The sequence below is a fragment of the Epinephelus lanceolatus genome, chromosome 8, assembly GCF_041903045.1.
Source record: "Epinephelus lanceolatus isolate andai-2023 chromosome 8, ASM4190304v1, whole genome shotgun sequence".
NCBI lineage: Eukaryota > Metazoa > Chordata > Actinopteri > Perciformes > Serranidae > Epinephelus > Epinephelus lanceolatus.
In genome coordinates this window covers 7,893,684-7,905,449 of record NC_135741.1, presented here as the reverse complement: position 1 = coordinate 7,905,449, position 11,766 = coordinate 7,893,684, and the positions used below count along the sequence as shown (strand labels likewise).

At 42.1% G+C, this 11,766-nt stretch overlaps 1 protein-coding gene across 1 annotated transcript; it reads left to right on the top strand.

Moving 5' to 3' along the window:
* Nucleotides 1-1,664: 1,664 nt before the first annotated feature.
* Nucleotides 1,665-9,935, top strand: cbln4 (cerebellin 4 precursor). The gene is made up of 3 exons (XM_033628454.2): nucleotides 1,665-2,298; nucleotides 3,932-4,048; nucleotides 9,610-9,935. The coding sequence occupies exons 1-3, from the start codon at nucleotides 2,032-2,034 to the stop codon at nucleotides 9,805-9,807; spliced, it is 582 nt and encodes a 193-aa protein (XP_033484345.1). The 5' UTR covers nucleotides 1,665-2,031; the 3' UTR covers nucleotides 9,808-9,935.
* Nucleotides 9,936-11,766: the final 1,831 nt, after the last annotated feature.

Here is an 11,766-nt window from a genome sequence, read left to right as displayed (position 1 = left end):
GACAGAATGTGTTGACCTCTGCTGACTGGACTGTCTAAAATTATCTTATTTATTTCTTGGTGATGTTAGAGTTTAGATGTTGATGAAGACTCTCACTCATCCAGGTCATGGTATTCTTAAGTGCTATATCGTAGGCAACTGGACACATGACGGTCTGGTGGGTCAACGACTCACATGACCTTAATGACTTGGAGCTCACATGTGACCTCAACGTCTCTTAAAGGGGTCACACCAACACAGAGTTTGAAGCCTCTGAGGCCGCACCAGTCCATTAAAACTGAAGAAGCAGCCTCTTGGACGAGAGGTGAAATGTCCTCAAGAAACTCAAGCAAGTCAAGTTGAATACAAATTAGCACTTAAGGTTAGAGTCTGGTTAGTTGTGCAGCGTTAAAAGGCAGTTGTTGATCTCCAGAGCAATTTCCTCAGAGAAACAGCTCCACTAAAGCTTAGGGAAACACACAAGCATCCTTCAGTTATTATTAAAAGCATTATTCTTCATATGTGTTTCTGTTTAATTGCACACTTCCCTGTAGACATTTGTACATGTGTGCATGTCAGAGCACCTGCTGGGTTTAGCTAAGTGATTATTTCAAATGAAGTAATTGAAGCTACTAATTAAACACCAGCCTCTCTATCTGCAATTAGTCCTCAATAACTCTTTCAAAGAAACTACTGAAGGACCTGTAAAACAGAATGTTACTCACTTACATCTCTTTACAGCTACTTTAAAACACTTTACCTTTTACTTTAAGTTCTACCTATCCACATGTCTGTCTGTCTGTCTGTCTGTCTGTCTGTCTGGGTTACAAACTGAAGGTGCCAGATCATGTAGCACTTTGCAAGTCAGTGGAAGGACGTTCAAATTGATCTGTTGCTTTTTGGGGAGCCTGTACATAGTGACACAAGGATAGAGGTGATTCTCTGACATCTCTAATCTATTATCAATACTCTCACAGGACACTTTGGACGACCTGTTGATTTAATGCAGCATGAGGTGTCAAGAGATTTTTACAGCTGCTGATGCTGAGTGATAAATGTTTCACACTCCTTTCACCAAGTGACGTTAGATCTGATGTAGATGTGTGTTTTTCCAGGCCATCAGGGAAATTGTAGGTGAGATTAATTAATTTGAAGTTAAGGTATTTTTAACTAGGTGAGGAAAGTTTCTCATCACAGACTTGTGTGGTACACCACAGGATTGTGAAACTGTAAATTAAAGATGAAAGATTTTCCAGCCCACCTGTGCCATGAGATTATGATGAGTCACTGCATTGAAGTGAAACCTGCAGCCAGGGTGGACAGTGCGCTCTGGTAGATCTTTAAAGGCATTTTAATTTTCTTTACATCTAGATTACAGTCTGGATAATCACGAGAAATGTGTTTGGAGATAATTATTTTATGGATTTGTTCCTGGATCAGAGAAAAGGACAGTTAGAGCTGTACATCAGTGTACTTTCAGTGTCATTAACACAGCCAATTAATGAATGTATACTTTAGTTGGACACTGTGGTATAGAATTGGAAGAATATAAGCTTTTGGCAAATTACGCAGGGACAGTTAATTATAACTTCAACCACATGTGCGTGCGTAAAGTGGATGGCTGGGCGCGCACACACGCAGCACATCACTGCGGTGAATCGCTGCTATCAGACGCGTTATTCGGAGTGGGAGTGAGGGCTATGGACGATTTATCGACAGATTCGCCTGTGGGACAAATCTCCTCTAAAACAGTCCACATGGTTTACTTTTGTCTCATGTGTAAATAACCTAAAAAATGAAACGCATAAACAACAATCGGTGATTTCTTTTTTCCTGGTTGTTTCAAAAAGAAGGTTTAGACTTAATTCTTATTTTTTGTGTTGATGTCTCACTCGGATATGGCACATATCTGGATCCAATAAGAGAATTTCACAGCGTCAGACGCGTCTGCGGCGGGGGAGACCAGCGGAGGGACTCGGAAACTTGTGTGGTGCAGCAGACGGTCTCTCTTTACGAATCGGCGCTGAAACAGCCTGAGAGAAAAAGAGAGCCATGGTGAACTCCCTCTTACTGATGCTCAGCTGGACTGTGATCTCTGAGGTGGCGAGAGCTCAGAATGACACGGAGCCTATTGTCCTGGAGGGGAAATGTCTCGTGGTGTGCGACTCTAACCCGACCACGGACTGGAAGGCTTCGTCCTCTCCGCTCGGGATCTCAGTGCGCGCCGCCAACTCCAAGGTGGCTTTCTCTGCAGTCCGGAGCAACAACCATGAACCGTCGGAGATGAGCAACAAAACGAGAATAATATACTTCGACCAGGTTAAGATGATTTTTATCAACAATATGTCAAAAAGTGTCTTAAATGTATTTTAAATGCACTTTGCAAATTAATCTTTCATTTGATGTCCTGTCTAAATGTCCTATCTAGTCTTTTCTTGCCAAATTTAATCTTTCTTTGTGATAAATCTTCATCCCTCAGCTCAGTTTGTGACTTGTGATGCAGAGCATTAAAGTGTCATTGCAGTTAAGTGTAGCTGCACCCCAGAGTTTAGTTTGAGGCTAGTTGCAGTTGGCATGTGGATTCCGCACAAGTGCACATACCTATCACACGCAGGCGGGTTTGAAAGTGACTGGATTATGTTTGGAGAGCGGGCGTCCTGCAGAGCCCTGCACATCATCATCATATTTGGCTCAAACTACCCCCACCACGCACGCGCACCTACATAATACACCCCGAAAAAAAAAATCAAGCAAACACAAACAAGAATGTGATTAGTCATACAGAGGTGGGCAGGTGTTTGTAACACTATCACTCAGCTGATCCTCTGCCCTCTCATTTGAATTACATAACGTGATCTTTTGCTGTCAACACCTTGCAAGTGATCTGATTGGTGTGTGGATCATGTGCATGCTGTTGCTATGAAAGCAACACTTGTCAAAGGTCGTGGTTTGAGGCTGCAGTGGTGTCTTTAGCAGGTGTTTGAGAGTCTGCAGGTATCCAGGTGTTGACCCAAAGAAGTCTTACTATAAATATAGTGTGTGTCAGATATCTTCCCGAGACCCCAGCTTTTATTTGGTAGGCATTTTTAATTTCTCTGAGGTATTTGGGAATGTATGATAAGTATTAATAACTAAGCATTGTCTTTGAACAGTTAGCAGTTTTTGGGGAAAAAAAAGATGTCCTCATATGGGGACGGTGGGTTTGTTTTTAATAGTTTTAAAGTAATACATTAAAAAATGGTTTCACTTATTTCAATACCTTAAAATTGTCGCTTCACACAGCCGATAATTTAGTCCTGAAGTCCTCAAACAAGTACTTCCTAATTAACAGCATCTAAGCTCATTACTGTTGCAAAAATTGGCCAAGTTTGTATGCCACGTGAAACTACAGACATTGTTTAGCACAAGTAATTAAGTTTCAACCACAAAAGTTGATCAGGTTTTGTACCCTGTCCCCTTTTGTGTCCGGATCAGCTGTAGACTGAGCAGTGTCCACAAACCAGGACAACAGGTCTGAGTTAAGCAGAATGAAGTATAAGGTGCAGGAAACCCAGGGTCTCAGGAGGATATGACTGGAAAACATTTTGTGACACTCGAGAGACGGCGTTAAATGACATGCTCAGGGTGGATTATTTTTAGCAAGCAAAAGTAAGAAAATCTTATTTATTTAGCAACGCTCTATATATCAGTATCAGGCACTTTATCTGTGTAAAATGTGGAAGTGAAAAGCATAATTTTGGTTTCTGTGTAAAAGTTCAACGCTGGGTTTACATCCATCAGTTGAATTGAATATGTTCTGAAGTGTGTTGCATTGAGTTTGTGTCTGAGCAGCCTGTGTGCACTGACATATCTAATCCTAAAACTCCACTGAAATGAAAGCCTTTGTTGAAAATGTTGGCTTTATGAAAACCTTTGTCACAATGTGTGTCTTTTTTTTCTTCCTCTCTCGTAGGTTCTTGTGAATATAGGAAACTACTTCACATTTGAATCAGTATTTTTGTCCCCAAGAAAAGGAATCTACAGTTTTAACTTCCATGTCATTAAAGTGTACCAGAGCCAAACCATACAGGTATTATTCTTTGTTTATTTCACAGAGCTGTGCAATTGATTTGGTTGTAAACCTGTTTTAGTGTTGGAGTGGGACAAAATGTATTTTTTTAGGGACTGTAAGGAAATTATTGGTGTACAAGGATGGCAGAATCTCATATTTCATTTTAAGAAAACACAGTTTCACACTATTTTATTTGAACCCTCCTCCAGAAAAACCCTGCAAAACCATTTATCTCAGAGTAATACAACAGTATTGATTTTAAAATAGGCCAAACGTGAAGACTTTAAGATCGTATACCCTGACCTCAACCCTAACAGTTACCCTTAATATGTTAATGGCAGAATAATTTCCACAATGTATTCATTTTTTATTATTATCAATCTGCTGGAAACTAAAATCGTGACATCTTGAGTCACTTAACAAAAAAGCCTTTTAGAAATCTTTGCCCCACGTTTTATTTTCCCAGGTCCAGTTTGTTTTAGACACTGATTTTATCTTATTTCGTTGTATTTCGTTGTTATCTAAATCTATTTTATTCTCTGCCAGATTTTTACTTTTGCCTTAGTTTAGTTTTAGTTTACTTTACTTATTTGCACTACTAACAACACACACAAAGGCTTTAAAGGAGCTAAAAGGATAAAAGGGAAAGGGCTTATAGGGACATCTCACCAAAACAGGGAAATAACAACAATAGCATCTAAAATTGAAGTCAAACCTCTGTTCAGTGAAAGAAAAAAATTTGCAATTCCCTCCCTCCCTGATGATATACATCCATTACCTACTTACTGACTGGTTGATGGAAACAGTGGCTGTTTGATTTTCTTGACCAGTTTTCTTCTGCTTGTATAAAACACATTATAATACATCCATGGACCAGTGGTGCCCCCAAGAGTGGGCTCCACTTGATACAATTGCCACCCCCCCATTGGGGACCCTTGAGGAAACTAATCGGAGGTTGAAATTACTGTGTGTAGGAGGCTAGGGTGCACACGTTTCTTAATCTAGCACATGGGTAGTAATATCTTCTAGAACTAGACAACCTAAGGCATCCGTTGGTACCAACTATGTCAGCATAGGTTTTTAAGAAGGGGCTAAATAATGCTCCAAACATAGGTACAATTTTGGCAAGGGAACACCGACCATCAAGACATTCTCACTGCGAACATATTGACGTTTGGTCATGGACTGTCCACCTCCAGATACGACGTGCAAGGTACCCTGGGTGCGTTGGTTGTTGACGTTCTGGGACTCCGTGTCAAGTTCTGCCTGTTACATGCATTGTCTTCTTTCAAAATACACTTCTGTTTTCACAGGAAATTTAACGTTTACATACATACAGTACAGGCCAAAAGTTTGGACACACCTTCTCATTCAATGCGTTTTCTTTATTTTCATGACTATTTACATTGTAGATTCTCACTGAAGGCATCAAAACTATGAATGAACACATGTGGAGTTATGTACTTAACAAAAAAAGGTGAAATAACTGAAAACATGTTTTATATTCTAGTTTCTTCAAAATAGCCACCCTTTGTTCTGATTACTGCTTTGCACACTCTTGGCATTCTCTCCATGAGCTTCAAGAGGTAGTCACCTGAAATGGTTTTCCAACAGTCTTGAAGGAGTTCCCAGAGGTGTTTAGCACTTGTTGGCCCCTTTGCCTTCACTCTGCGGTCCAGCTCACCCCAAACCATCTCGATTGGGTTCAGGTCCGGTGACTGTGGAGGCCAGGTCATCTGCCGCAGCACTCCATCACTCTCCTTCTTGGTCAAATAGCCCTTACACAGCCTGGAGGTGTGTTTGGGGTCATTGTCCTGTTGAAAAATAAATGATCGTCCAACTAAACGCAAACCAGATGGGATGGCATGTCGCTGCAGGATGCTGTGGTAGCCATGCTGGTTCAGTGTGCCTTCAATTTTGAATAAATCCCCAACAGTGTCACCAGCAAAACACCCCCACACCATCACACCTCCTCCTCCATGCTTCACAGTGGGAACCAGGCATGTGGAATCCATCCGTTCACCTTTTCTGCGTCTCACAAAGACACGGCGGTTGGAACCAAAGATCTCAAATTTGGACTCATCAGACCAAAGCACAGATTTCCACTGGTCTAATGTCCATTCCTTGTGTTTCTTGGCCCAAACAAATCTCTTCTGCTTGTTGCCTCTCCTTAGCAGTGGTTTCCTAGCAACTATTTGACCATGAAGGCCTGATTGGCGCAGTCTCCTCTTAACAGTTGCTCTAGAAATGGGTCTGCTGCTAGAACTCTGTGTGGCATTCATCTGGTCTCTGATCTGAGCTGCTGTTAACTTGCGATTTCTGAGGCTGGTGACTCGGATGAACTTATCCTCAGAAGCAGAGGTGACTCTTGGTCTTCCTTTCCTGGGTCGGTCCTCATGTGTGCCAGTTTCGTTGTAGCGCTTGATGGTTTTTGCGACTCCACTTGGGGACACATTTAAAGTTTTTGCAATTTTCCGGACTGACTGACCTTCATTTCTTAAAGTAATGATGGCCACTCGTTTTTCTTTAGTTAGCTGATTGGTTCTTGCCATAATATGAATTTTAACAGTTGTCCAATAGGGCTGTCGGCTGTGTATTAACCTGACTTCTGCACTGCACAACACAACTGATGGTCCCAACCCCATTGATAAAGCAAGAAATTCCACTAATTAACCCTGATAAGGCACACCTGTGAAGTGGAAACCATTTCAGGTGACTACCTCTTGAAGCTCATGGAGAGAATGCCAAGAGTGTGCAAAGCAGTAATCAGAGCAAAGGGTGGCTATTTTGAAGAAACTAGAATATAAAACATGTTTTCAGTTATTTCACCTTTTTTTGTTAAGTACATAACTCCACATGTGTTCATTCATAGTTTTGATGCCTTCAGTGAGAATCTACAATGTAAATAGTCATGAAAATAAAGAAAACGCATTGAATGAGAAGGTGTGTCCAAACTTTTGGCCTGTACTGTACATCCATTTTTGTAAACGCTTATCCGCTTATTGAGGTTCGCAGGGGGCTGGAGCCTATCCCACCTGTCACTGGGCAAGAGGCGGGGTACACCCTGGACAGGTCACCAGACTATCACAGGGCTGACACATAGAGACAGACAACCATTCACACTCACATTCACACCTACGGACAATTTAGAGTCACCAATCTTTGGACTGTGGGAAGAAAACCCACGCTGACATGGGGAGAACATGCAAACTCCACACAGAAGGGCTCCCTCCTGGGATCGAAGCAGGAACCTCTTGCTGTGAGGCGACAGCGCTAACCACCACACCAACGTGCCGCCCACGTTTACATACAGTCTCTTTTGAAATGAACGCACTATGTCGGCACAACACCAAGAATTGACATTTTCTTTTCCCTCAACAACAAACACACATGGTTAGGTTTAGGAAAAAAGAACAGGGGCTGGCTTTGGAATATTTTTGGACGCAAACACGGCTCTCTCGGGTGAAAGTTGGTGTTTGTCGGACCCATCCACCACCCCTTCCACCCACCCCCGTCTGACTTTTGCCACCTTAACTTTCGTCCTTGTCCCACCATGTTTCGCCCTGACGCCGCTGCCTATAACAGCAACCAGCTGCATATCATGCCGCCGTTAAAGGACGCCTTTCTCATTGGTTTCTGACACCGCAAGTCACTGCCCAAGGGCTGGATTTTGACGACTATGGAGTGAGACCAGGCTCCTAGCGTGGTCATTATCCAAGGGGTCCTTTGAACTCTCACTTCAAGATATCTGAATGAAAATGGGCTCCACAAGTCTCCCCTAAATTGAGAAGGCTTGTTCCTAGTAAATATTATATATCTCTTACAATCAATGTACTCCTTCAAATTGAAGCTGTATATTTGTCTCTATATCTGTTTTAAGAAAAGGACAATCAGCCTGATTGAAGAACAACTAATTGCCTAAAACATGTAAATACAAATACATAACACATTAAATATGATTGTTGGGGATTCCAATTGTTAACTGTACCGGTATTAGTCTATGCACATCAGATAATTAGTATCCTTATATTAATTGTAAAATAACAAGCTATATCAGCATGTGATTCCTTAACTTCCCATACTGACATAGTTTTCAATAAGCCTACTATGTACTTCAGCAGCTTAACAGAATCCCTAAAATTCAGTTATGGCTTTTGGTTTTGGTGTGCCGAAACCAAAAGGGCAACCACTGCCCTTTTGATTTTGGCACACTAAAACAGATTGGTTTGGCAAACCATTTTTAATAGGGGAGGCCCCATCTGGCCACCCCTATTAAAAATTTCTGGAGGCACCACTGAGACCCGCCTGAATCTCCTTTCTTTTCTTTCTGATACAGGCATAACAGTAATCGTTTTCGTTAGTAGTTGTGCGGCAAGTTTAACACAATTTCTAACATCTACTTTAACTTAAGACGTTACAAATAAGACACAAACTATACTAAAACATATCGTCTGAACATGGAGTATAAAAATAATGGACCTAGCTCCCACTGGTTTGTGGATCCCTGTTATGAAGCCTCGACTTTGGCATTACGGCCGTCATCATTTTGATTATTTGGATCCAGAAGTGACCGTATCTGGGCAAGAGGGTGGAGCTGTGGAGGAGTGAGGGTTGGATCTGATTATTGACAGAAAGCCTGTCAATCAAAGTGGCCCGGCCCTTAATTAGGTGTAACTTTTAGCCTTGATAAAATGTAAATGAGTGAGTTATATAAAAATTCAGCCACCTGGGTGCTCAGTAGCTCAGCGAGTAGATTGGGCATCCCATATTCAAAGGCAATGTCCTTGCCGCAGCAGCCAGGGGTTAAGGTGGTGAAAGTCTACAATGGGTGGGCAGGAGGGGTGGTGGATGGGTCCAACAAACACGACTTTCACCTAGGAGAGTGGTGTTTGTGTCCTGTAAGATTATAAAGCCAAACCTTGTTCTTTTTTCCTAAACCTAACCACGTGCGTTAGTTGTTGAAGGAACAAAAAAAGTCAATTTGCATTGTTGTACTGACGTAGTGCATTTATTTTGAAAGAGACTGTACGGAAATGGTAAATTTCTTGTGAAAACCGAAGTGTATTTTGAAAGAAGACAATACATGTAACAGGCAGAATTTGTCAGTGTCCCAGAACGTCAACAACCAACGCACCCAGGGTACCTTGCACGTCGAATCTGAATGTAGAAAGTCCATGACCAAATGTTGATGTGTGACGAACCTGTTGCCCTTTGCTGCATATCATCCCCCAACCCTGTTCACGCTTAATACTGTCCTGTCTAATAAAGGCAAAAACCATAAAAATAACCTTAAAGAAAAGAATTCTCGACCCGTACAGTTGTCAAGAATGATCAAATTAGCTATAGAGACCAAAACTGATATTTGCACCAAGCTGTAAACATGTTAATTTCTGCTGTAAAGTTGGGCATTTTAACATGGGGGTCTATGGGGATTGACTGGCTCCTGGAGCCAGCCTCAAGTGGCCATTAGAGGAACTGCAGTTTGTGGCACTTTGTTGTTGGCTTTATTTTCCAGCTCTGTAGGTTGCTGCTTGCTTCCTTTGGCTTTACTGTGGCTAACTGTTATTTCTGTTGTCCAGGTGAACTTGATGTTGAATGGGAAACCAGTCATCTCTGCCTTTGCGGGTGACAAAGATGTAACTCGTGAGGCTGCCACCAATGGAGTTCTGCTCTATCTAGAAAAAGAGGACAAAGTCTACCTAAAGCTGGAGAAAGGAAACCTAGTTGGTGGATGGCAATACTCAACATTTTCTGGCTTTCTTGTGTTCCCTCTGTAAAAAAAAAAAAAAGAAAAAGAAAAAAGCTAAAGAAAAAAAAGAAAAGAAGATTGTAAGCTTACTGACTTCTTCATAATGTGTTGTCACTGTATAATCAAAACATTGCTGCTGCGTCCGTTGGATCTTGCCAAATTGTTGAAAAATGATAAATGGGGATGGATCAGAAAAGAGAGAGGAAATGGAAATCGACTCTGGAAATAGTTCACATTCTCTGGATGTGCTGAGTCTCCGTCCAGATGAAAGAGACTTGAAATGTTCCCTATCGCTACTGTATGTTCCTGTCACTCAAGCAGCCTCAGAGAGGAACACTAAAACATCCCAAAAGTACTTTTCAAACTTTGACTTGTCGGAATATATTTAGCATACTGATTTTTATCATGGCAACTGTTGCATTCAAGTACATCTGCCTTCTGGGTGTAAACAGTATATGCTTGTGTTACTTGTGTGACTTGTCATCACCAGAGTATTCACATTGTAAGTATCTGGGTGGGTTGGGTGGGTGGGGGAGCTTCTCTGGAGCTAATTGTTCCAGGTCAATAGCTGGTCACATGAGAGGGGTGATTGATGGTGGAGGTCACCTTGAATTAGATTTTTTTTAAAGGAGATCAGTGCTTATTGCAAAGTGTGTTTAGGGATCAGAGACATGGATGGATTATAGAATAGGCCTACTGGGTGCAAAGGGCCCCTGACCCCTTAAGGCCAAAACAGGCAATGTACAATCCCACACCGGCAACGGCTGGACGTGCATTCGTGCTCCTGGATGTGCCATTGTCCTGTTTCCAGCTTCACTGCCCCCAGAATTTTTCCTCCACTCGCCCACTGCTTGTACATACCAGCTCCCGTAGCAGCTCTTTTTCTCTGCTCCTATGGCATCTTGACTCCTCTCCTCAACACTAATGTATAAAGAGAACTCTGTAGCTGTTGCTCTGTCCTGTGTGTGAAGACAAATGGATGAGGAGAGGCGTGTTGAGATAGAGGAATATCCTGAGCTTAACGACCCACAACCCTGTCATTATAAAAGGCCAAAAAGATATTGCCTGGTGAGTCATAGCTCTGGTTCTTCAGATGAGAAATTAAGTTTTATTAGGGGCTGTCCGCACATGATTTTAAGCTAATGCAGAGGTGGAGGAGTGCAGATCTTTAAGTAAAAGTAGTAATACCTGTGCGTGGTCATCTGTTGACGAGCTTCAGCGCGACCCATCCAGTGTTTGCCAGTAGCAGCACTTGACGTGTGTCACATGATGCGCCGCAGCGGTGCCTAAGTGTTTTCAGCTTTAGGCCTCTGGGCTTCACCTGCAGTGTCACTGGGAGATTCTAAACAACTGCAAAGATGCTAAATGACTGCAAAAAAAGTTGCAAAACAACCACAGGACTACAAAACAACCACAGGACTACAAAGAGACACAAAAATGACCACATAAAGATGCAAAACATTCAACAGAGAGACGCACAACGACCACAAATTGATACAGAATAACTGCAAAAACACACTATATGACTCTCTCTCCAATATATGTAGGAGGGATGGGAGGTCTTGTACGTGTCTGTGCCCTGGGCAGAGTCCTGCAGGGGTCTGATTTTCAAGCCCCATCCCAGCAAGATGATGTGCAATTCCACACCCTCCCTGCCATCTGCGCATATGACCAATTAGTTCCACAATCTGACCATCGACACCATCAAGATCTGCAGCCAGACCCAAAACCCCAAATCCTATAATAACCATGCGCTGTTCGTGATTCTGTTAGGCAGCACTCTTGAAGTAATAATTTTGGGACACTTCATTTTAAAATGAAGGTAATTCAGAAAATACAATTTAAATTAATATTTTTGCTTATTCTATTGAAAAGCACATCTCCACAGTTAACGTACGTGTTAGTAACGACTGAAGCAGCTCTCTTATTCCAGCTGGCCCAGAAGACAGAGCCGACACGCAAAGTCAGCAGTCAGAGGATTAAAACA